The following is a 25,185-nucleotide window of genomic DNA, read 5'->3' as shown; positions in this document are numbered from 1 at the left end:
AAAGGAGAGGAGCCTGTGCTGTCCTCTTCAGGATCAATAAAGATAATTGAGGGATTAGTCCAGGCCTGGCTCAGTTTTCTGTAATATTACAAATGTTTAGTCATCAAATCGGAGAAACACAAAAGCTATTTTTTCAACAAAGAAATGGGGTTAGACGTTTCTAGACTGATGTAATTTAATCAGTTTACAAGAGATTTAAAGCCAATCGGAAGTGACGTACTGGTGTCGTCACACGTGTGTTGATGTTTTGTGGAAACTGGGAAGCTTGGGGAACGGGAGGAGGGAGACGGTTTGTTTTTGTTCTCCGAGCATCAACCCAGAACTCAATTTACAACATATATTAGACGTTTTTGCCCTATATCTTCAAGTAAAGATTACAATATTTGTACGGACACCTTGGAACTCTACAAACACGAACCATAATTTGAAAAGGAAGAATCGCCACCCCTGACCCCCTCCCTAAATAGAAAATCATGACAATTCTTCCTAAGAAGAAACCGAACTCGTCGGTCGGTGTTTCGGACCATTCCGACGAAGCTGATAGGAGAACAGGAACGGACTCGCACCAACATTCACACGGAGGCCGGTCAAGTACAAGGCCCAGGGCCTCCCCGCCACCTTGGTCGTATCAAGCCGCTCCACCTTCATCACGCGAGGACAGACGCAATGAATCCAGCTCGCGGCCGCAGCAGGCCTCCCCTCCTCCTGTAGGTTCAGGTTCTCCTGCCGTTCCTGTCGACGGAAGTAGCATTGGTGGAATAGCATGTGTAGCAGGGGGACGTGGAGAACTGTCAGGTGGCGTAGGCTGTGGCAGTGGCCTCGGAAGTTGCTGTTCGGGTCCAGGTTTGAGTAAGAGACGACGGCAGGCAACCTGTTCCGGTGGGGTAGCTGGTGGTGGGACTCTTGGTGTTGCTGGTGGAGGCAGTGGCGGTCCAAGTCCTGACTCAGAAGAAGGTGCTGGTTACAACAGTGAAGATGAATATGAGAATGCATCAAGACTACAGTCTATGGACCCAGCGACAGTGGAACAGGTAATGTGCCTTGTCTGATACTGGCATCTTTTGTCCAAGTGAGCATCTTGGCATGTGGTACCTTTGCTCCCCTTTGCTGTATGTGCTACACGCAGAAATCATCTTTAAAACTATGCCTAGGCTAGGCATAGTTTTATCATAATCAAATATTTTCTTCCATAGATTAGAAGATAGTCTCTAGTCTCACCAAAAAAAAAAAAGTTTTTAGGTATTGGCTCAGTCATTGGAATTCAGGGAGCACAGTTTGTCATGTTAATAACAGACTGTATAATAATGTTCCTCCATCACATAACTGTAAACATTAGTTCATTTTTTTAGTGTCATTATGCCCTTTATTCGGGTCAGAGACAGGAGGGGGCACATACACTGTAGACAGATCAGTGCTGATCTCACTGGCATGGCCTGTGCAGTTTACTCCACTGCATCCAGAACATGCCACTTAGTGCTGAATAACACAAATGTTATGACATGTAGGAAAGGCCCAGCATGTCCCTTACTGAGCAGGACATCCATGTTCTAATTCATCAAAGCATCCAACCTAATACGGCCAAACTGTTATAGAAACCCATGCTGTAGTCATGCTTGAGCCCTTTAAAAGAGACATACCCCTTCTCTAGCCTAATCATGACATACATTACAAATGAAAAGCCTTGTCTGTTTTTTTTTAGGCTTCTACAGCTACAAGAACTAGGCTAATGTTGAGGGCATGATGTCAAGTCAGTTGCCTAATACTATGGAGCACTAGTGTCAGGAATATCAAGCAATTTACTGCGTTTTTGTTGTTCCAAAGGTTTATTTCAAGTCCTGATGCAACCAAATTCATATCCATGGGTTTTGGAAAAGTTTTTACTGGTCCTTCATGATTCGATATCTTTGACAACAACAACAACATAAAACACCACTCCAGTGATTGTATTTTGATAAGATATTTAAAAATGGCTATAAAGTCAAGTATAGATTTTCATTCAAACATTAAGAGTACAAATAAACCCAAACACTGTCTATTGTACTGACGCATTTGAGTATTAAGTAACCAGATTCTGTAGAGATGATCAGGAGCCTCTCATGGGGATTGTGTTTGTACATGGGTTTACACAAAAGGCTGTTTGTGAAGTAGGAGCACCTGATATCAGCCTTTAGTGTGAAGGAGTTGAAGCGTATGTAAAGTGAGATTCCGTAGGCGTAGTACGTGAAAATCACTTCAAATCAAGTTTACCAGTAGTTCCTAGGAGGAACGAGCTGGAGACCCTGCTCTGAAAACACCTGGTTCTGCAAATCTAACCCCAGGCTCCCAGGGGATCAGTGGAAGCAGGTGTGTGTGGCACTGGGAGGTGTGGTGCTGTGCCATTTATTGCTCTCTACTGGCCCATAAGCGTGGACAGCATTTCCATTAGTGAAGACACTGACCAGGTTGTCTTAGAAGGCATTTCATTATGTTACGGGGATGACTTGTGCAGGCAAAGGGCCACAACTGAAAAGCTCTAACATGTCAACAGGAACAGTTTTGAGTAAAGAGTACTAACTACTGTACATGAGCATGATCCTTACCTACCTTAATCTGCAGTCATGACTGAGACCCTGTGTCCTCTGGTGTCATGATTATTCACTATGTGGAGTTGTTCCATCAGGCTATGGCACATGCATCCTCCAAGATTTATGTGTGTATATTATGTGCACATTTGGATATGTCAAGAAGCCAGTGTGTGTGCTTTAACTGGTCAGTTAAATTTACCTTTACCATCTGTATGTGACTATACCAACTGGTGAAGGTAGACTAGCATTAAACATTTGTTAAATACTTTAATATGTCAGACAACTAATCTAGAGTAACGGCATGGTGATGCATTGCATTCATAGAAGTCTCAAAGTCAGTTCCTGTATAAAGTTGTGTGTGTCTGTGTGTGTCTGTGTGTGTCTGCGCGTGTGTGCGTGTGTGTGTGTGTGTCTGTGTGTGTGTCTGTGTGTGTGTCTGTGTCTGTGTGTGTGTGTGTGTGTGTGTGTGTGTGTGTGTGTGTGTGTGTGTGTGTGTGTGTGTGTGTGTGTGTGTGTGTGTGTGTGTGTGTTCTTTGTGCAGCAGGAGCACTGGTTTGAAAAAGCACTCAGGGAGAAGAAAGGTTTTGTTATCAAAAAGATGAAGGAGGACGGCGCATGCCTCTTCAGAGCAGTCGGTAGGTGAACATTCTCTTGTATGCTTAATCCCTTCACTAGAATTCCACATATGTTTTGCAGCAGTTAAACATATGTTTGACTTTTGTTTGACTTTGAGCCACTTTACTTTCATCTAGTAAATCACACAAAATATGCAGTTACCACATACCAACACCAGAGGGCGCTGTTGTAGTAGAGTTGGGTATGACTGTTGAGTTTAGGATGAAATTATTACTCGCCATCCCAAAACACGTCATCTGGTATTACAGTAGCTCTGGAGAGCATCAAGACAGCATTACTCATGTATATGGTATACATGAAAAAATGTTTCACTTCATGAGTGAAATGCATAGTATAACTTCAACTTTGTGCCTTCTATCCTCTCTAGCCCAAAACATGCACTGTTGATCAAGAGTAACTCAAGGTTACAGTCATTGTACACTCCTATAAAAGCTATGTCCTTTTTTGTCCCACTCCTGCCTGGATTTTGGATTTTTTCTCCTCTTCCTTCCTGCAAAATTCTGCAGGTGGATGTTAACATTGGATGGATATTTTTTGTTCCCATTCATTCATATTTCTATTTTGCACACCAATCCTCACGTTCACACCAAAATCAAAGTTCCTAAAATGCTCTCGTTTACCCTGGGACCCACATGTCCTGTGCTGATCCTGCAGGAGTGCAGGCCTCTCTACTCTACAGTCCAGGAGTAGCATCTTGTGAAAGGACACAGTTAGTGTGTGTGTGTGTGTGTGTGTGTATGCAGTGTGTGTGTATGCAGTGTGTGTGTGTGTGTGTGTGTGTGTGTGTGAGGTATCTGTAAGAGATTCTGGTTATGACTTGATGCGCTTATCCTGGCCAGAATAGATTGAAGGTTCCGGAGTCTCTTGGCACTCTGACAAGGATGTAAAGGGCAAGTGCAGCGTGTTTGCCCGTCATGATAGTCATGCTTCTCTGAAATGTGTCTAGATGTGGTGGTCTTGCGGTAAGCCCACCTTCTTACCGAAAGTATCGCTTTAGTTGTAAAGTGTAGGCTTAAATGGTAAGCCACACTTGATGTGCATGACACACACACACACACACACACACACACACACAAAAACACACTCAGAGACCCTCGTTAACACCTGTATTCATCATTCGGTGAGGTGTGTGTGTGTGGTCTTTGCCAGTGCTGTTTTGATATGATTCGAACTCTGGAGTTTCTGTTTCTGTATCTGTAACTGCTTTATAATCAACACACACACACATGCACTCACACTCAGAGACCCTCGTTAACACCTGTATTCATCATTCGGAAAGGTGTTTGTGTGTGGTCTTTGTTTTGAGGTCTATGTTTATGATTCGGACTCTGTATTAGTTTCTGTTTCTGTATCTGTAACTGCTTTATAATCAACACACATACACTTACACTCAGAGACCCTCGTTAACACCTGTATTCATCATTCGGAGAGGTGTGTGTGGTCTTTGTTTTGAGGTCTATGTTTATGATTCGGACTCTGTAGAAGTTTCTGTTTCTGTAACTGCTTTATAATCAACCTAGATGTTTGAATGTGCGTGGCGTTTCTTGTCAATGTTGCATGGAGTAGAATGCACAGGGGAAGCATCACTCGATAAGAAAGATACACTGCCTGACAAGACTGCCTGCCTCCCTCTCTCTCTCCCTCCCTCTCGCTCTACTTTTTTTTTTTGCTTGAACAGAATGTTGTTGTAATTAGCGTCCCTGGGTCACAGGAGGAATGTGCACTTCTGCTTTTGATTCGTGGGAAAAAGGAATCAGGTGTCACCTAGCGGAGCCCTGCCCTAGCTCTAAGCACTCTCACTCTCGATTTCCCCGCCAACTCTTCAGAGTCCACAGTCAAGGGGGGGGTCCACTGGCCCGCTCTCTCGCCCGCTCTCTCGCTCTCCCTCTCTCCCTCTCTTGACACCAATGACATGGCCATCTCTGTGTTTGTGTTCATACACACACAAACACACCCACACTTGCACACAGACACACACAGCAGGACAATAGCGAGCAGAGCGCCCTGACCTGGGCGATCGTTGAGCCAGTGTGTGGACTGCGATCTGCTCCACTTCTCTCTCTCCTCTCCTTTCCGCAAAAGTGCACTCGTCCATGAGCAGGACTGGTCTTCACAATTAATGCCATTAGCTTCCATATTTCCTCTGGTCAGTACCGGTCTAAGGTAGTGTTTACGCAGTGACGTCCTGTCATGCGCAGCCTTTGTTGGTATGACAATCAGCTGATGGGGGCGGTGGCGTTGTGACAACTTTTCTACTTTGTTTTCCCTCCTGCCAGTGATTTGTTGACGTGCCCGCAGTGATACTCCGGCGTTTGTTTTCAGTCCCACATCAACTACCCCGGAGTCTCTGTTAACAGATCGGACCCACACTGGAGGGCAAGTTGTCTCTGTGAGGGAACTTTCTGTACTAGGCGCTCTCTGTCAAGGTCTCCCCCTTAAGCTGGCTTGTTTCATTAGTTGAGAAAACAAATACAAGCATCTCTTTTGCAGAATTAAAGTGTGTGTGTGTGTGTGTGTTGGGGGGGGGGGGGGGGGGTGGCATTTCTTCGCATTTTCATAAGGAAAACTGGTGCGTGTCTAGATAAAATGTTACTTAACTGTAATCTCATACTATCATAAAAACAATGTGGATTGAGCAGTGGTATTTTTTTTTTGCTTTGCTGTCGGAACCCTGTCTGCTGTATGCAGTCAGCGTTGCTACCATACCTGTGAGAACTATCAAATTTGCTCCTGGAAACAAAATGGCACCATATTGTGGATAGGAATAGATGCTTGACTACCTCACAAGACTTATCGTAGGAGGCAGTCAAACCTGTGCCATCACATCCACCCACTCACCTCTACACACACTCACAATTCAGGTGTTCTTAATGGGCGTCTCCAAATTCCAAGCACATTCCAGCATCTCTGGTTTTGCATATTAGACTGTCAGCGCTGTCATCAAGATGCATAGCTATAAACAAGCAGCATCAATGTCCTGTTTGGACATATCTGGCATTTCATTGATTCTCCCAAGCCCTCTGAGCAGGTGGTAGGTCTGCAGGGCAGGTATGTGTGTGTAAGCATGTGTCTGCGTGTGTGTGTGTGTGTGTGGGGGGGGGGGTCACGCGGCTTTAGTTAGGCGTGGCATGGATTCCACTCGAACTGAGACAACAACAACAACGTTTCTCAGCCTGGGGAGTGTACAAGCTTAAGAGCCCAATTGTTGGGATTTGTAGAAAGCTAGACAGGCGGAGGTGTTCCGTTCAGCGGCCAGTCAGTCCACACGTGAACATGTCAGCTGGACTCCCGTAAAGCGCTGCGAGTCAAACATGGTGCATTAATTCCAATGGAATTCTGTCTAACAATGGATGGAAACTAGATGTACCGCATAGCGGTACAAAATACGACCGCCGCTCAGTCCTGTACATCCGTTCCGCGAAAATAAATCACACTTCAATTTGTCTCCATATTTTACTTCATCCCCCACTCTTGAAACTTTTGTGTATGCTTGTTTGGCATGCCTGAGTGTGTGTGTGCGGCTGCACAGAAAGTAGCCTGCTGGTGCTGAAAAGGTGAATAGATTGTAGAATAGCCAAAGAAGATGTAGCATTGTTATAAAACCTTTAAAATCTCTAAACAATCACAAGTAGGGCAGTTCATCACAGTTCATCCATTGCAACTGGATTGATGAAAGGTCACTTACACCTGTAGGCTACATTGTATTTGGGAAAAGCAAAAGGTATCAGCATAATGTTATTTATTTATTTATTTATTTATTTATTTATTTATGTATTTTTAAACAAAAACATCTCTGTCAGTTCCATGCCGTTTTCAACAGCTATCAAAACAAAAGGTCATTTTTTGGATGGATGGATTTTTGTGAATGTTTCTTCTTCTACATAAGATTTTAGTCATCTTTAGTTCATGTAATACTTTATTGTCAATGCACAAATTAAGTAACAGTAGTCTGAAGCGTTATTGTTAATGCACAAATTAAGTAACAGTAGCCTAGTCTGAAGCGAAATGCTGTTTTACATCTAACCAGTGGTGCAAATAACTGACATGTCCAAATGGGCCTTGATGAAATGCGTTAAATAGACTGTTCATACACATTTTAACGGGCCAAAGTTGAAGAGCTTTTGTCCGTTATTGTTAGTGCAAATATAGGCTGATTCATGTTCCCTTGCATTGTTTAACTGAGGTCCATGGCTAGTCTGGCTTTCATCAGACCAAGCTCAATCTTTTAAGAAATCAAAAAATAAATAGCGGGCATCCATAGGCACCCGATATTGTTTAATTTTCGATTGAGATATACACGCTCTGGCTATTCTAAATGCAAAAATGCATCAGGGAGTTATGACAAAAGCGGTAACTAACAAACTAGATCCTAATAGAAAGCTGTTAGCTTCCCTAAGCTACAGGTAGGATTATAAGGTAGGCCTATTTACAACATAAATTGTCAATAGGCTATGCTGGCGACACAAATAAAATCTCCTTTGGAAACCAATGGCTTTACATGCTTACAGTATCAAGCGGACTTAAACTGTCATATCGTTGGCGAAAAGTTGTAATAACATTCACGCTCCATGAGTCAAGGAAAGCGAATGAAGTAGCCACTTCTAAATGGGACCCACTACACAGTAGCTTAAGGTGTTTTGCTAAAGCAGCCATAATGAAATGAAGGTGTCATTGTTTGATACTTCACACACGTGCTTTTTAATTTCACAGACTACAACTACCAAGCTGTAATCAAAGCACATCGATTCCCCTCTCACACCCTGCACGCGCTTAAAACAAAATAAACAGGCGTCTCAGTCTCAATGCGCATGTATAGGCAAAACTGTATCAGACCGGTTAACGTTGGTAAATCTTCCATTGCACAGAATGATTTTGTAGCGCGGCAATAAATGACAGTCGAAAGATACAAACAGTGCTCCTATACATTTGCTTGGTATAACCGCATTTATAGTTTTCTACAAATGCAATAAATCAAATGCCTCCATCACTCAACCAACGCTAACGGTAACATTACCTAGGTCCTTATTGATATTACAAGATTAACGTTACCTGCAGTAAAACCAAGCATGTCCGATAAACATCCTCAGATTTATTTCGCTTCAAGAAGAAATGGGAATTACACTTCATGTGAACATCGTCCTATCCTTATTAGATGTTCGCTGGGTAAATTACAGTCCTTGTATGAAGCGTCCATTGTTTTCCAACCCACTTTTAACTTCCAACAAAATTACGTCTCACTGCGCCATCTAGTGGACAAACGACTACTTCTCGCCAATACTGAAAATGCAGCCATGATGATGATGATGAATATTTATTTTGGCTTTCTTTTAATCCTACTGAATTTGTAATTATGATAGGCCGTTCTAATACCGATAGTATGTGGGTGCCTGTGTGTGTGCATGTGTATATGTGTGCACCGCCATTTACAGGCCAATGAGTGTACAGTCACTAAATGTACACATAACCTAATTTTTTTTAGACCCCCCCCCATGGATGAAATTCTACTAAACTTGGCATACCCCCGGAGAATGCCAGGTCAATCATACACATAAAATTTGGTGCAGTTCTGAACATCTTAACTGAAGATAGGGGCGATTAAAGCAGAATAATATTGCATTTTCATTTTTTACCGGGGGGTGGGGGTGCAAATCACAAATGAGTGATTATGAGCCAGGTTGATGTGGGCCCTTGAGACCAACATACCATAAAAGATTCTTCATCCTCAGTGCCACGGTTCAGGTAGTTATTTATGAAAAACTGTTTTTTTTTTGGGTTCAGGGGGCCCAGCACACGGGGGGGTTGGTGGTGGTCCCCGGGGACGAAATGAAATTTTTCCGTAAAAGTCTAGTGGGGCTACATACCCACCAAATTTCATGTACCCCGGTGGTTCGGTGTCCCGGGTATCAATGACCAAAAATTCAGGGAGTAGATGACGGGAAAAATTCTTGAATTGTGTGCATGTGTGCGTGTACAAATATATGTTTATGTGTGTGGGTGTGTGTGTGTGTGTGTATGTGCGTGCTTGTGTGTTTGCCTGCGTATGTGTGTTTGTGCATGTGCATGCATGCGTACATATGTCTACTGTGTGAGTATGTGTCATAACGATGATTATTGTAAATGTATGTGTGTGTGTGCGTGTGTATCTGTTTATGCACATGTGTGCACATGGAATGGGTTAACATGACCCCTGGAGGCAAACATAACGGAAAAAAAATTGGTCATCCTAGGCCCTACAGTTCTCAAGATATTCACAGAGAACTGTGTCTGCCCTACCCTCCTTTCGGGGGGTCCAGTCCAGCGGGGGGGGGGGCTACAGATCAAAACGAAGAATGATGGTTCCATGCTATCCATGTGGGGGTACATGCCCACCAAGTTTTGTGTACCCCGGTCTTTCAGTGTCCCGGGAATCATTGACGGAAATTTGGGCATGCGAAAAAGAAAAAAAAAAAAAAATCTGACTAAACCTATATGACCGCCCGCTTAGCTGCTTGCGCGGTCATAATAATACAGACGACTGAAAAACGCTTCCAAATGGTTCTACTGTAAATTTGCCTTAAAGGGCTTTAGGGTTATAGGTTTAGAGTTTCTTACAATTTACTTAAACCTATTATGAAGGGTTGGGATCATGGAGTTGACTGGAATCTCATTCCCATGTAAAAAGCATTTTGTTTTGAAAGAACCAAAGAAAAAAAACATTTAGATAGTATGGCAGTAGAGGTCATATAATTGTAAAAATTAGGAAAGGATGCACTCTAAGTTATTTAGCTATCATGTATTGTCTTTTTTTTCTCTTGCAGCAAATAGTTTGAAACACTTGCTACAAGAGCATAATAACTTGGAACGCGAACTTCTTTTTATGATTTTTGGATACTGCACAACGTGCCCAACCACCAGAAACGGGGAGAGCATTGGGGTCATACTAAAACAATTCTAGATTCTAGAAACAAGAAACAAAATTAGTTTCAGTATCAGTTATTTAAAAGAGGAACAGTCTCACTAACATCTGGAAGCAGGCTGGGATGGTGGTTCAGTACGTATGGACTTGCTCTGCACTACTTGTGTGTCTGTTCCCTCTTAAATCAGCTTTGAGTTAAGGGCCCTTTCGTTAGATCAGAGGCTAGTGTGTTACTCTGTGAGAGCAGATGGGACAGACAGCACAGAGAGATAGCATCACAAATGAGCTAGCAAAGGAATGCAATGCTGATCAAATCGATTTCATAAACGTGTTTTGAAACAGCAGATCATATGATGAACAACAAAAACAAAAAAACAAATCATAAGAGCACAACAAAATAGTCCACACTCTTATGAATGAATGACTCATGGTTGTATTTGGGGTTGGCCTGTTTGCCCTTACACAAAGGACATAGAAAGTAAAAGAGATAGATAGATAGATAGATAGATACTTTATTGATCCCCAAGGGGAAATTCAAGATTGATGTCAAACTGAAATAAAATACGATGCCAGCATCTAGAACTAGACCAGCACAACACTAAAACTCTGTTGTTGTCTTGGCTATAGTGATCATCCTCAACTATTTATCGATGTAATTCACAATGTAGTGCTTAATGACTACTTGTTATGTGTTGCGTTAAGCCTCTAAGAAGTTGTTGTTTTGTTGTGTTGGAGAACAAACAGTGGGTCAGCTGTACTGCTATCTTGTCTTTCCAGTTTGTTTTTGACAGGCCGAGCACAATTAAAAGGCCTGACCTCAGGACATCATGTAATTGCGCTTGTTGCTCGTCACAAACACAGAACAAAGTTTGAGGGCATGTTGGAACCTGGAGTATCACAGGAGATTCCTGAAGCCTCACCTATCATCATATTGATCCCCCGTATACAGAGCGCCGCAACAGGCTTAAGATTTCAGTGTACTGTTGTAAAACAGTGGAAACGGACAACTCATGCTGTCCTTTGACCCAACAGTCACTTCTCCAGTCAAAAGGGCAAATGAGTTAGCAGAGCATCATCAGTCAGTCCTGCATCATGTGGTAACGTTAAATAACAGTTGCATTAAAAACATTTCCTTAATGACCAATTAAAACTGGAAACAATTTCATTTTAGAATTTTTTTTATTAAAAACAGTTGTATTAAAAACAAAAAAACAACCATCAGTATAGACTGTGGCTGTCTGGTAGCTATTTTTTCAATAGTTGTCTTCCAATTCTTGCTAGCAACAGGGCCCTTTGCTCCAGTGACATTGACTGTCGACGTGAGTCAATCCATGCTTTTTGCACGTAGGCCCATGCAGTCACGTTCAGACACACTCAGACACCCTTGGCTCTTGACATAGACTCCATACACAGACATTCCTCATTGAGAAAGACTAGCCACGTCTCCCACCTTATGCAATGTATTCGAGACCTCTCACCCAAAAGCAAAGGTCAGTGCCCTAACAAGATATTGTACGAATTAAAAGTAGCTTCTCCAATATCTCTGCTGTCCGACATTTTTTCTTTTTTTGTTGTCCAGGGCTTACTCGAAGCCCGTTACTCAGATCACTAAGTACCTGCAACTTGTCTAGCAGTCATCATGGGTTTAACCATATTGGGCAAGGGTGATTGCACATCTGTTGTGTGTAGACATGCACGGACATTGACGGTGTAGACAGATTGCAATGGTGGGTGTGATTCAGTGTTATGGCATCCACGAGACCCAACACATAGTCCCCATGACTCACTTACTAACAAAGCTGCATGTTTCGCAACCAAAATCTTCAAACCCCCTGGCTAAGTTTCCATGGCTGGGGTGCACTAGTTCGATTTTGAGCAAGCCCTTTGAGCACATCATAAGGGTGGAATATTTCACAGACAACTGTAAAGTCAGCATCAGTCTGATTCACAATCAAGTCTTTAACTGGGGCTGCACTATTTTTAATGGAAATCGCATTTGAACTGATGCTATTAGTTATTGGCTAAGGCTGCACATAATAGTGCAGCTCACAATGGTTAATTTGGTCACATCTATGATTCTTATTCGTGTCATCCTCCTTGTGTGACAGACAGTGAAGCTCACCTTAAAGGAGTGCTGTGCTTGTCATGAACTAGGCTTGCTTAGCAGTCAGAAGTGACCCAACTTAAAATTGAAATATTAAACTGAAGCTTGAAAATTGTATTGTTAATTGTCAGAAAATTGTCCCAATGTTCAAAAATCGCAATTAGATTGTGCAGCTCTATCTTAAATTCTGATTTTGCTAAAGTCTATTTTACAGCATATATTTTTCTGTCTGAGAATGTAATGTGATCAGATAAGGTTGTTGAATAGATGTCAGTGGTGAAAAGCATTCAGGAGCATTGTTCCATTTGATGCACAGGGCATCTGGTTGGACTGTGTGAATGGTTGTTAGTATTGATTTTGTGGCATTGATTTAATTAACGTGTTTGTTTCGGAGAGGAGAAAAGGTGGAGATGCCTGGTCACTGAAACCTGACAGTGCAGGGCGACCATCAGAGCGGTCAAATACACTATTAACCAAACAGTAGAGTAACAACCAGGCCAAGGTAGGCCAGAGTGGTGGTGTCAAAAATGAGAGCAATTGTTCAATGTAGATAACATGTTTTTAGCTATTGACAGCCTTGTTGGGGGTTTTCTTAGCTTCACCTGCAGGTGAAGAACATTTACATTACAGTAATTTCCTGCGTATTAGCCGCATTGTGTATAAGCCGCAGGACAGTGTTTTATGCAAGTTAAAAGAAACAAAACCATATTAAGATACATTTTTCTTCTTTTGCTTTTACCTTTTGTCTTTGTTTTTTTCAGCAGCTGCTACTAAGTAACTAAAAGTCTGCATATAAAAGCCAAAGAGCTTTTACACCAATACTCAACTGGCTGACTTTCAGTCAATCGAATAGATGCATGGCCAATGAGGCAATACGCCCGGTCATTTGGCACGTATTCTTACCCACCAGCAGACTGACACTGTTAGGAAATTACTCTCGGGGTCAGGCTACTGTGGTGAGGTCTCTTCTATGTTATCTGGCCTCAACTCTAAATGGGGATCATTCCAATGAAATGCATAAGTTCACTATCAATCCAGCACAGGAAGTTAACATTTTAGATTAGACACATTTCATGGTAAGAAAGCCAATTTCGTAGTAAAGAATAGCATTGCATTACATTCATATTTAACTATACATTTTATTTTAAGCAACATATGTTTTGGGTAAGTAGTGAGAAAACGTCCATATGATTGTCCATGGCATTAATATGCCTGAACTTCAGTCTTAAGTTAACAACCCATGGGAAGTTAGTGCATTAATAACCATCAGAATTGAATAGGCCTACGGAGTCTCACAGAAACCCTGACATAAGACTTTCCCATACTTCTGGCTTGTTCACAAGAAGTTTACAATTATGAACTTAAGTGCATGTATACAACCTATTTGAAGACCATGAGCATGCATGTTTAAATCTAGGTCTATTTGAAACCCATTATGAAGATAAAGACATACATTACATAAATACATTTGAATTACAATACACTCCACAACCCCTTTTCTACCCAGCCATATCTCCATCTGCAACCCCTAACATGTAATGCACTATATAAACAGGTACGATAAAATTAATTATGAATTAACTATACATGTGTTTGATGCAGGGGTCAGTTGTGCAACTAAAGGTGTCTAAAATCCACACACAAAGGATAAGTGAACTGTGCTATGGATAAATTATACCGTAATTTCCCAACTATTAGCCGCGGCTTATACATTGATTTTGCGAAATTTCTTCAGCTATGAGGTTAATATGGCAGTTAATATGGTATTGTTGTCTAAACTGTTACGGTAACCTATGAATCAGTCATCTCTAGCTGCTTTTTAGATTTCAGAAATGAGAAACATTTTGCAAGGCAAGGCATTCTTGGATAGAATGTTGTCAAGGACCGCAAGTAGGACTCTGCTGACGACACAATTCCTGATATTAAAGTCAGCGGCGGAACTAGAAAAAAAAATTGTGAATGAACTATCCATGGGGTTGACCCAGGAAACCACGGGAAACCTCCCATAATAGTATGGGGTGCTAGTAAATGGCGTCAGGAGTGACCAAAGTACTGCTCCAGGACTGCATGGATAGCCGTTATCAGGCGCTCGCAGGCCAGGTTAGGCTGGGCTCTTTAGAAGCGCGCCATTCTGCAGTGTGAGAGGAGAGTGGCCTCTTTCTCAGAATTGTGCGGGTTGGTTACGAGCATCGGGCGCTATCTCTGTTGCACATTGGTGGAGGCGCGCTTGTGGTTTCTTTTCTCCTCCACAGCCGTACACATTCTCATTTCTTCAGAAGTTTATCTTTACGGCGCTCATTTTCTCAGTACTAGGTTCGGCTCTTCCTCTTTCTGAGTCCTGGCGAAAATTTCACATCAAGGACGGGTCGAGGCGGAAAAGGTCACCAGGATGACTTCTTGTGTGATTGAGAAACTGGCCTCTGAAGGCTCTGTCCAGGTAGTTGTTGAGTGTGACTTTTCTTTGAGGCTCCAGACAAGTGACTGACCTTTTAGTCATCCAGACCATACCTTGTCCAGTATTGTAGTAGTGCTGACAGGTTGTGATCAGGGTGTGGTCACGTGAGGTCTGACTCTGTGTCTTGACACAGTGATGGTTCACAAAACTTCCTGAAGGTAATATGTAATAGTGTCAGTTAAGCATAAAGTACACCATAAACTGCAAGGCATCAATGTCAATGGACAGAAGACTCATACCCATAGCTCACTTAGCTCATACCCATAGTCATGATGTTTACAAAAAAATACCTGCCATATCTGATCAGGATTAAGGGACACTTTCACCTCAAAGTTTTATTTGCCACTAATAGTTACAGACTCTTTAAAACGACTTTTCTCCTGTTGATGCAGATGTGCACCTAGAAACCACATTGCTTGGTGTTTTTCTGACTTGTGACCAACCCACACAGGGAGAATTTGAACAAGTGTCACGTAGTAGTTGAGATCACAGATGGAACGAAGCAACATGGTCGGGATTTGATGGAGATGAGTCACAATAATGCAAAATAGAGCGTGGGGGGGGGGGATCCCAATCATGACCACCCATGCAGTCAGCGAAAAGAGTGTGCCGGTGTGTGACGACCAGGTCCTGCCCCCCACCCACACACACACACACACACACACACACACACACACACACACACACACACACACATACCTCAGGGCCGCCAAACGAAAACAAAAACGAGACGGAAATTACACGGTTCCACTCCCTGGCAGGAACTAAAAACTCCAGCCAGGTTCTTCCCCTCCACTCATTTGTAATCAGTCCGGTTAAAACCCCAGGTATTTATGATGAATCGAATTGGTTTTGTGTGGGTTTTTCTGTTTTGTTTTGTTCCATGCCACATCACCCACCCCATGAGGTCCAGCCCATACTCTACAGTCTGACGTGTCCTCTTAATTACTGCACAGGCTTCTTCCTGAATTTGCTTGGGCTTGTTGCTCTCAAGCCCATAGGAATGAAGTCATGCGTGGTTGAGCCGATGGAGAATCCAGAGGTCTGGTCTTGCCAAAAATGTGACTCTCCTCTGTTTATGTCCAGAACAGACGGGCACCTCTGGGGTGGTGTGCTACGAAGAAATGGTCCTTTGAACAGCATGCACAGGCTGCTGGTTTATTCCAACCCTGGGGTATGGCGGCAAGGTGTTCTGTTCATGTTTCGGCACAGGACCTGCCAGGCTCATGGAACAGCAACTGGTGCTACACAAAGCTTTTACTCGCACTTCTCCAGGCAAATCAAATGCAGGAACCACATTAGCATCAAATAGTAAATAGTTCAGTCTCCACAGTAACTGCTGGGACTTGGCAACGTGGTGTTGTTTTGAATTTGAATGAAAAATACATTTTTCATTGACATGGCCTTTTACAAAAAAGGCCATGGCCTAGACTATTTTTCCTCTTTTTTAACAACACCCTTTCCAAAGTTAGATTTTGCATTTTTTTTACCCTGCAGTTCTTTGAAGCTGTCTAACTTTGAAATTGAAAATAGCACTATTTAAAAAAAAAAAAATGTGTTTGTAGTTCGCTGATCTAGATTTTTGCATTTTGCCTCCTTTTTCAGGCCACTGCTGCGAAAGAGGAAGTAGTTGACTAAGATTCTGAGAACTATAGCGCGCGAACGGGTCATGTGACTTGTTGGAAGTGGCTGCGGCAGGTGTGGTGGTGGTGGGCGGGGGGAGCAGAGCTCATTTGCATGCCGCAATGCTTAAGTGAGTGGGGAACGAGATGAGTAAGATGAGATGCCCACATCACTTTGTTTACATCTGTTGCCTCTTCAGCTGTCACTCAAACTGAACCATGCCATACAAATAGACGAAGCCCGCCAAAAATGAGCCGCAGGTTGCAAGAAGGCCGTTATTTACTTTAGATATTACCCATAACTAACAATACCATCTGCCTTCTGAGAATTAGCTGTAGTGCATTCAAAGGACATAATGCATTTTAAAGTCTTTGAGTTTCTAAACCATGCTATTTCAGGTTAAAGATGTTAGATACAGTCATCATCTTACCCAGTTAGTGGTCAGCAGAACGAGGAGTTTATAGTTATTGTAACAGTAAAATGTAAGTAATATTAATTTAATAAATAAACATGTTCTCTTTTGCACAGCTGATCAAGTGTATGGAGACCAAGATATGCACGAAGTTGTTCGCAAGCACTGCATGGATTACTTGGTAAGTCACTCACTGGTTGTCCAAACATTAAGCTGCAATACCAGTCTAGTGAACCACATGGTTTTTAAATTGTTGCAGTTTGATCCTTAACCAAACTGTCCTGGTTTAATTTCAGATGAAAAATGCAGACTACTTCTCAAATTATGTGACAGAAGACTTCACCACATACATAAACAGGAAGAGAAAAAACAACTGCCACGGGAACCACATCGAAATGCAGGCAATGGCGGAGATGTACAACCGACCGGTGGAAGTTTACCAGTATGGCACAGGTGTGGATGCAAGGGTCATGAAGCCTCTCAGCTGGACTTGAGTGTATCAAATAAGTGTTTGGCAGGAACCTCAGTATCCAGTGCCACTTCATAGTTCTGAATGTTGATGGTACTACAATATCAAGTCAATTTATGGATAAAGGAATAACAAGAATATAAAGATAATAGGGTCTAGCTTTTAAAAGGTTTAAAAAAACATATAAAAGTAATAAAAAAGAAAAAGAAAAGGCAATGAAGTGATATAAAATGAAAAACATGACGTAGTGAATAAACAACTAAGTGAGTGAAAGGCAAAAAATAAGTGATGCACCAGTGATGAATAAAATAAACATTAAATAATAATAAAAGGAATCAGAATGAAAAAAGCCAAAACTAAAATGAAAACATCTAAGACAAATAAAATGAACATGACACATCAGAACCACAAGTGGACATGACCGAAAAATACAACTTCTGAATGAAACAAAAGCATAAACTCAAATTGAACTAAAATGCAATTACAAAAAACACATAGTTAAAACCCAGGGAAATCTAGCATATTATAGTGAGTTTTTAGTCTGTTTTTAAAACTTTCCACATGGACAACAGATCTTTTATTAGATAGGAGACTGTTCCGTATCAATAGTTTAGGATTAGTAACCGTGAAATCTCACTCGGTATTTAATTCAAAATTAGACCCAGCTAAAATCAACAAAAGCTTATCTGAGGACCATAAAGCCCTTGACGGAACATAGGGGATCAAGAGACTTGAAATAAAGCTAAAAGTTCGCTCAAAGCCATAAAAAAAAGTCTGTCTGTGTCTGTCTGTAATGGAGCACACGCTGTAACGGACATCACAGTAAAAGGCCTCTGTTCTTTTTTTTGTGCAGAACCAATCAACACGTTCCATGGCATTCATCAGAACCACGATGAGCCAATCAGAGTTAGCTACCATCGGAATATTCACTACAACTCTGTGGTGAACCCCAACAAAGCCACCATTGGAGTTGGGCTCGGGCTTCCTGCCTTCAAACCAGGGGTGGGTACTGTCTGTCTGCTTTGGCCTGCACATACACGTAGCATCAAATTTCTCAATGACTGCTGGTACAGATACATTTGACTTACAGCATGCTCCACAGTCTGTCTGGAATTGTAGTTGTGATCAAATATAGTGTGATAAAAGAACAAAATGAGGCATCCTTGGTCTCAATTGAATTGCTAATGTCAAAAACGTTAACGTGTATCTACAGGTGTTCCAAAAAGTTTTTAAACACCCATTGCCTCTCTTGTTGTATGGTGAATATAATGTGGAACCTCACACACATGGGTGCTTTTGAAGACATGCGCTACAAACAGAGTTAGGAGGATACTCCCCAAACATGCCAGCAAGTCCTTGCTGCTGGGTCTGAAATAAACTCTCCTGACCTTGATTGACCCCTGTCAGAGTGATTGATTTAGAGCACATGGGTGTGACTGATGCCTCTGTGTACTCGTGCACGTCCGCCCTTTGTCAGCTGGATGGACCCCCTTAGAGATGTAGCACACACAGATCTTACAGTTGAGTGCGATATCGGGGGAGGGTAGTGCTACAGTATGTGCCTAGGGGGCAGCAAGGCTTGGTACAGTTGGCTCAGAATCAAAAGCAGTGAGTTCCAACCTCCAGCCTATTCAGGGTGATGTGGACTCAGAAGGAGAAGTAATTGTTGGCAACATACTGTATTTAAGGACTTTTACTTAAGTCTGGTCTGCTGCTACTGGTCCGTCTAGACTGCTGTTATAAACCTGATCTCTGTTACCCCTGTGTTTAACGAACTCATTAGAGATACTCATAATGCTCCTGTGCCTAAGTGTTTCAGTATCATTATTAGGCATTTGCTGTGTAAAGCAGTCGTTGTTCCGTCTTTGTCATCAGGAAACCAAGTGTGGCCACCTGACTCAGATAGGCCCTCCGTGTTTACGGAGCGGAGAAGTCAGAATTACGTGACAGTCCTCAGCTCATCAAAGCCTCATCAGAGACCGAGGAAGCACCAGACCCGTCCCTGTTCCAGGACACATGAACATCAAAGAGCTGGGAGGCACAGCTCGGACAAGGCCAACATTCCACACGTCCCTGTCTCTCAGGGAAAGCCTATTAGCAGTACACTGTCTTGTTTAGGCTGGAGACACCCTTAATGATAACACTGTGTGTTGGTCAACAGGCAATGAAGCATCTGTGCTGAAATAGCCTTAAGTAATTAGAAGAAAAAAGAACACTTTGTGTGCTTCCTCTTCCTTTGACTTGGTCAACCTTAAAGCCCTACGGTTGCATTAGTATGTAGTCAAGTGTTCGAAAGAACAGACGCACCATTTCCCAAATGGTGATTGCCCTGCTTTGGAGTTTTTGTTTCGTGTGTTTAAACTGCATGTGTCATAGCTGATGTTTGCTAGTGGCACAATTTCAGGGGGCTAGGTAAACTAGTGAAGTGGAAAGGTTTGATGGTAAAATACATTCCCTCTCCCAGTACACAGTGAATGTACAAAATCAACATGCTTAGATAATACCTTGTGTTCTTATCTGTTAAGTCTCCAGGAAACCACCGTAGTCTTACCCACTGTCCTCCAGATAAAATGCCAAGGAGCAGGCACGCTTGACTATTGTATTGGTCATGAAGTGGCTGATAAAGGTGGTAACACTGGGGTATCTAGGTTACTCACTGTGAAACACAGGCGTTTTTGTCCCAGTTTTGGAATTGTTATTTGGAGGGGCGGCTGTTGACTGGCCGTATTTGGGTCAGTCCGTTCCTTGTTGCTGCCGGTTTGGCAGGTTAGAAGACCATCCATGGGATCCGGAAGAAACACTTGTTGATCTGTTGGAAAGGCAGGGACACAAAATATGATCAATCTGTGAGCACTTTTTCATAAGTTTGCAGGGCCATTTTACTCTTTGCAGAACACTGGTTCTACTTGGAACAACTGAATGAGGAGGTGTTGAGAACTTTTCTTTGCAATGAGCACCACTGCAGTCCCAAGTTGTAAGGCTTTTAAGTGAAGTAGAACATAGAACTTAATTATTCAATGTGAGAAAGCCAAAGAAGCCTTTATCGGTACTGAGTTCAGCCAGCATGTCCTGGGTATGTATCAGACACTGCTAAGCAGGTCCTAAGCAGACCTTTTTGTTTGTTTTGATCTGCAAAATGTCCTGTGTCATGTTACTGTTGATGATTTGATAGTGTAAACATGCTTACAATTCAGATGCCGTTCAAAACACAGAGGCTGGAGTCTGAACAGAACAGTTTCTCATACAGGAAAGAAAACACCTGTGTAGGGAGGGGAAATGTGATTTAGTAGAGAGTTGCATAGTATTACATGTTCAGTTATCACTAACACCCAGTCAGATTCTGTTTTAACGATTTGCCAGCTCTGATGAAGCGGAGACGAAGACCAATGCTTGTGTCCAGGGCAACATGCAGATCACTGAATGGGCACATTTCATCATGCTTGTGCTTGAGCATGCATGATCATCAGCCATCAATTATAGAAAAGACTGAATGATATAGGAAAAGGGCAATGTAGGACATTCTATTCCAATGTAAAGACGTAAAGAGGTCCTCAAAATGAATTAATAAGCGTTTTCTGTCTAAGGTGGTGTTGAACTTTAATATGTTTATACACTGAACCCTGGAGTGTTAGTAGCGTAGTGGCTAAGGAGCTGTCATGCAGTAGCCTGTAAAGTTGTGGGATCAATACCCGGCTTCCACCGTTGTGCCTTTGAGCAAAGCACTTACTGTATGTACCATGTTGCTACGTTATTTTGGATGTTACTGTCAGAAAAGTAGAACATTAGGTATTCTGCTCCTTTTCTTTGGCAGTATGCTGACACGTCGCTGATGAAGAATGCCATCAAGACGTCGGAGGAGTCGTGGATCGAGCAGCAGATGCTGGAGGACAAGAAGAGGGCCACCGACTGGGAGGCCACCAACGAGGCCATCGAGGAGCAGGTGGCGCGCGAGTCCTACCTGCAGTGGCTGCGGGACCAAGAGAAGCAGGCACGGCAGGTGAGTTCCCTGTGACACTTGTGGCATTTCTTGTCAGCAAATTGTAAAATGACTAATTTGCATTCCTTAGTCATTCTTTTAAGACCCTTAGTTCCCACACTTTGGCTTTTGGCACTTGTTACCTACATGTAAAGTTGGCCCTAATTCAGTCGTTTCAGGGTGATACTGTTTGACTCTTGAAGCATTGCCCCTGAAGGCTTACCTGCAATATGAGAAAAAAAGGATCTGTCGGCTCGCAAACCTTCAAAGGAGATTAGTTGCTTTATTGCCTCATTTGAATTCTGACTTTGGCTAAAGGAGGAGCATAGTAAACTACAGATAAACTACCAGTAATTGAATAACACAATTTGACATGCAAAAGGAGTGACACTCTGCCGTCTGCAAGTCACAACAGTGATGTTGCAATATCCAAACTTGGCTTGGACATGAACCAATTGGATACCTTGAGTAATGTTTATGTGTTTACGGATTTCATCACTTCTTTGTTTAGTTGGGGAGTGTCAGATTATTTTCAAAAGGGCTGGGCTTTGTTACGGTGGTTTCAGTTACTGCTAAGGTATCACCGGCTTAAATGCATAGATAGCATACAGTTTACAACAATAACATAGACACACAGTTGCTCTCTCAATGCAGCTACACACACACACACACACACACGCATACTAGATAATGCCTTTGCATATGTGCAAACAGGTGGCACTTATCGCTACTGCCGAAGTCCTTCCAGTCAAGTCCTTCATCTCCTTATGCCTCTTGAGACTGCTCCTGGGCAGTTATTTCAGTCACACCCCAGATCGGAGCATGTTCCTCTCTAAAGTTAATTTTAGTTTTAACATGTCAGACTGACATTGAAAAAACCTTGAATTAATGTTAAAACGGACAAAAACGACATATAAAATGGTCATATTATGTTAATTTACGGCAAGACAATTGTCATTTTCAAACTCATGCTACTCTCTGTGCATCTGTTAGATTTTTGAGCTGGCTGCTTCTTTGGTGATGCTTAAAATAAACAAATACAGGGAAACATCACATACGCCTTCTTCAAAGAAGTAATCGGCTCTTTTTAGTACAGTGCCTGACTTACTCATAGATGTGCCATGTTTAACCAAAGTCCTTTTAGGCAAGTCCCTCCACTCGGCGGCCATATTGCAACGCTTTTTAGGCACTTATCGGCATCTATTTCGGTAGAAATGCGCCTGCGCAAGGCTTCACGACACCAATCTTACTCCAGCGGCGAGATCACAACACATGATTGGCATGATGTCTTCACAACACACCACATTATTGGCTCAATGTATTCACAACACAGCACATGATTGGCTCAAGGTATTCACATGTCGACGTTTTGACGCGGAAGGGGTGTGATATGCGTAGAAAACGGCCATATTGGTGTTACAAACTAACCCCATGCATTTCTATGGAGGACTTTTGGAGTGCTGTGTCTCCTCATTAGAAAGTCTCTGGTTTAACTCTATTGGCTACCCTGTTCATCTTTCCCAAACCGCCCTGTAGTTTTGTGTTGGTGTAACTGCTGCATTTACGTTCTTGATGTGCCTACAAGAAAAGAAGACCCTTCCCCACCGACAACTTTTAAATGTTTCCTTTTATTTCTTTTCTATGTAATCACATGCTTTCAAAGAGTTTTGAATAGTTTGGAAGTGTTCTGAGTGCTGTGTATGCATTTTGTGCAGCCTCGTAAAGCCAGTGCCACCTGCAGCTCTGCCACGGCTGCAGCCTCCAGTGGCCTAGAAGAGTGGAGTGCCCGCTCTCCACGCCAACGAAGCTCCGCTCCCTCCCCAGAGAACCCCGACCCTCTCCACTCAGACACCGCTGCTAAGCCCCCCTCCCCGGCAGGAGCTGCCCTGGCCATCTCCAAACCCCCCTCACCTTGCGCACCAGGTGAGCATGACTCTGAATCCCGTACAAATGTTAAATCTGGTACAACTCTGAACATGTGAATGCAAAGTCGTCTTAGCGGAACAAATCAGTAATATCTTACTGCTATGTTCCAAGGTTCTAATTTACACTAGGTTCATGATTCCCGTAAACATTTCAACTAGGAACTCCCATCATTCACTCTCTAGTACTTCCTGCTCAGACTGTTTCATGGTGGAAAGAGGAAAATGGATAAACCCTGGGTATTTGGTTGACTCGTTTGCTTGTAGACATTTTTTAAGGGCAGAGATCACAGGTGCTCTTAGGTCCCAGTGGGAATGTGGGACTTGTCTTCTGAGCTCACAGGGGGTGATTTCCGAGCCTGTGCTCTTGTGCCGTAGGTCCCAGTAACCAGGCGTGCGTCGGGCCAGACAGGCCCACTTCCTCCTCTCTGGTGTCCCTGTACCCAGCGCTGGGGTATCGTGCCATCATGCAGGAAATGTCACCCACTGCCTTTGGTGAGGCATGCTCCTGATCACCTTGTCCGTCCAGTTCATTCAAAAAGAATTTCGACTGTTAGCAAATACATTCTTGATGTGCATCTCAACTTATTGTCACATTTCGTTAAGCGTTGACTCGTGCATGGTCTTGTCTATGGGCTGCATCAGGATTCTGCATTTGACCGGTCTTATACAGACTCAGTGGAAAGATGGAATTTGTCATTTGCTGTGTGAATGAAAGATGATGTAACTCTGATTTCATGTCAGATATGACCGAGTTCTATGGAAGGAAGGAAGGAAATAATAGAGCAATATAACAGAGAACCCAGTTCACCCTCGGTGACCTGAGCACAAGTTCACACCTGGTGCACCTCAAGCAACATGCCTTTTGCAGTTTTACAAATAGTCCTGGATGTAAAACTGTGGTGGCGGCACTTTGTTTTCAAGTATCGCTACATAGTTTCATAACATGATAAACATCTGTAACGTACCCAGTTTGCTTCAAAGGGGTATAGTTGGTCAGAGTACTGTCTAAATTTGCTGTTATTCACCAAGTATTTCTTTCCCTCTGAATGTTAAACGTACTGTAAGCGATTACACTTTTTGTCACATTAAGCAAACATCTCACAATCTACTAGCTGTCCATTCAGAGTACACTATAAACAAAACAGTAGTTTTGCACAGCCTTGATTTAATTATTGAAAGTCATAAAGCAATACTGTTGGATAAATGTGCTGTTTAATTAGCTGTTTAGGTAACTCCTAACCTCAGTGATTATGCTGATGGTTGGTATAGATACATTTTTGGAATACAAACTTTGAGCCATGACGACATATTTTTTGACAAAACTTTTATTGAAGCTTTTTCTTTTTGCCATAGAAGAAAATAACAACATCTGATTTTGCCCTTCCTAAGTTTGAAACGATTTTCATTTTGTGGGATAGTACTTCAAAGACAAACATTAAACATTTGTTTTCATCTCCAGGTTTGACAGACTGGGAAGATGACGAGATTTTGGCCTCCGTCTTGGCAGTTTCACAACAAGAGTACCTCGACAGCATGAAGAAGAATTCAATGCATAGAGAGCCCTCTCCGGACAACAGTTGATGGAGAGGGCAGAACATGGAGAGGGCAGAACAGGAGACCAATCCTGTCTTTTCCTTCACTCGTTCTTTATCTCCACCTTCACCTCTCCTCATTACCAATAAAGATCCTTCATTCTCGAACTCTCCAAACCCCTTTCTTTCTAATACCATTCACACAATCATTGGACTTCTTTAGGTGCATGTTTAAACACACACACACATACAAATATCATTTAAAAAAACAAACAGACAAACAAGAAAAGACTTAATTAAGATGTCATGTCATACATTATACACTTAATGATTAATATAAGCTTGTTTTGTTTTTATTGTTTTGGATGAAAATACATTTTTTTCTGGGAATAATAAAGAAGAACTTTCTGAAGAAATACTTTCTTGACTTCTCTGTAGTTCTGTGGGTTATTAGGGAAAAAAGAAACTTCGGGTCAGTGCAGAATGTGTAGGCATAACCACTACAATCTACCTAATCGTGGCACGCTGCGATGAAGAAATTAATTGGCAACGAGCAGGCACACCTTTAGTGAGTCATGGGCGTAGCCTAAGTTC

General features: G+C 42.4%; 1 protein-coding gene across 3 annotated transcripts; it reads left to right on the top strand.

Annotated features, from left to right (window-relative positions):
- The first annotated feature begins 247 nt into the window (after positions 1–247).
- On the top strand, positions 248–24,759 carry otud5a (OTU deubiquitinase 5a). 3 transcript variants are annotated; one of them, XM_048240559.1, is made up of 9 exons: positions 248–1,031; positions 3,109–3,199; positions 16,806–16,870; positions 16,986–17,142; positions 18,012–18,160; positions 20,970–21,155; positions 22,850–23,057; positions 23,435–23,551; positions 24,519–24,759. In XM_048240559.1, the coding sequence occupies exons 1-9, from the start codon at positions 474–476 to the stop codon at positions 24,638–24,640; spliced, it is 1,653 nt and encodes a 550-aa protein (XP_048096516.1). In that variant the 5' UTR covers positions 248–473; the 3' UTR covers positions 24,641–24,759. The 3 variants fall into 3 exon arrangements, with proteins under 3 accessions (XP_048096516.1, XP_048096515.1, XP_048096518.1); XM_048240558.1 differs by having other exon boundaries at positions 3,106–3,199; XM_048240561.1 differs by lacking the exon at positions 23,435–23,551 and having other exon boundaries at positions 3,106–3,199.
- The last annotated feature ends 426 nt before the right edge of the window (positions 24,760–25,185 follow it).

Source organism: Alosa alosa, chromosome 4 (assembly GCF_017589495.1).
Source record: "Alosa alosa isolate M-15738 ecotype Scorff River chromosome 4, AALO_Geno_1.1, whole genome shotgun sequence".
NCBI lineage: Eukaryota > Metazoa > Chordata > Actinopteri > Clupeiformes > Clupeidae > Alosa > Alosa alosa.
The sequence above is the reverse complement of the archived record's forward strand: the minus strand, read 5'-3'. Positions and strand labels throughout refer to the sequence as shown.

Excerpts from the sequence above, each read along its gene's own strand:
- otud5a (XM_048240558.1), top strand. The coding sequence starts at position 474 with ATGACAATTCTTCCTAAGAAGAAACCGAACTCGTCGGTCGGTGTTTCG. Across the intron at positions 1,032-3,105 it reads ACCCAGCGACAGTGGAACAG|CAGGAGCACTGGTTTGAAAA; the intron begins GTAATGTGCCTT and ends TTCTTTGTGCAG. Across the intron at positions 21,156-22,849 it reads AAGAGAAGCAGGCACGGCAG|CCTCGTAAAGCCAGTGCCAC; the intron begins GTGAGTTCCCTG and ends CATTTTGTGCAG.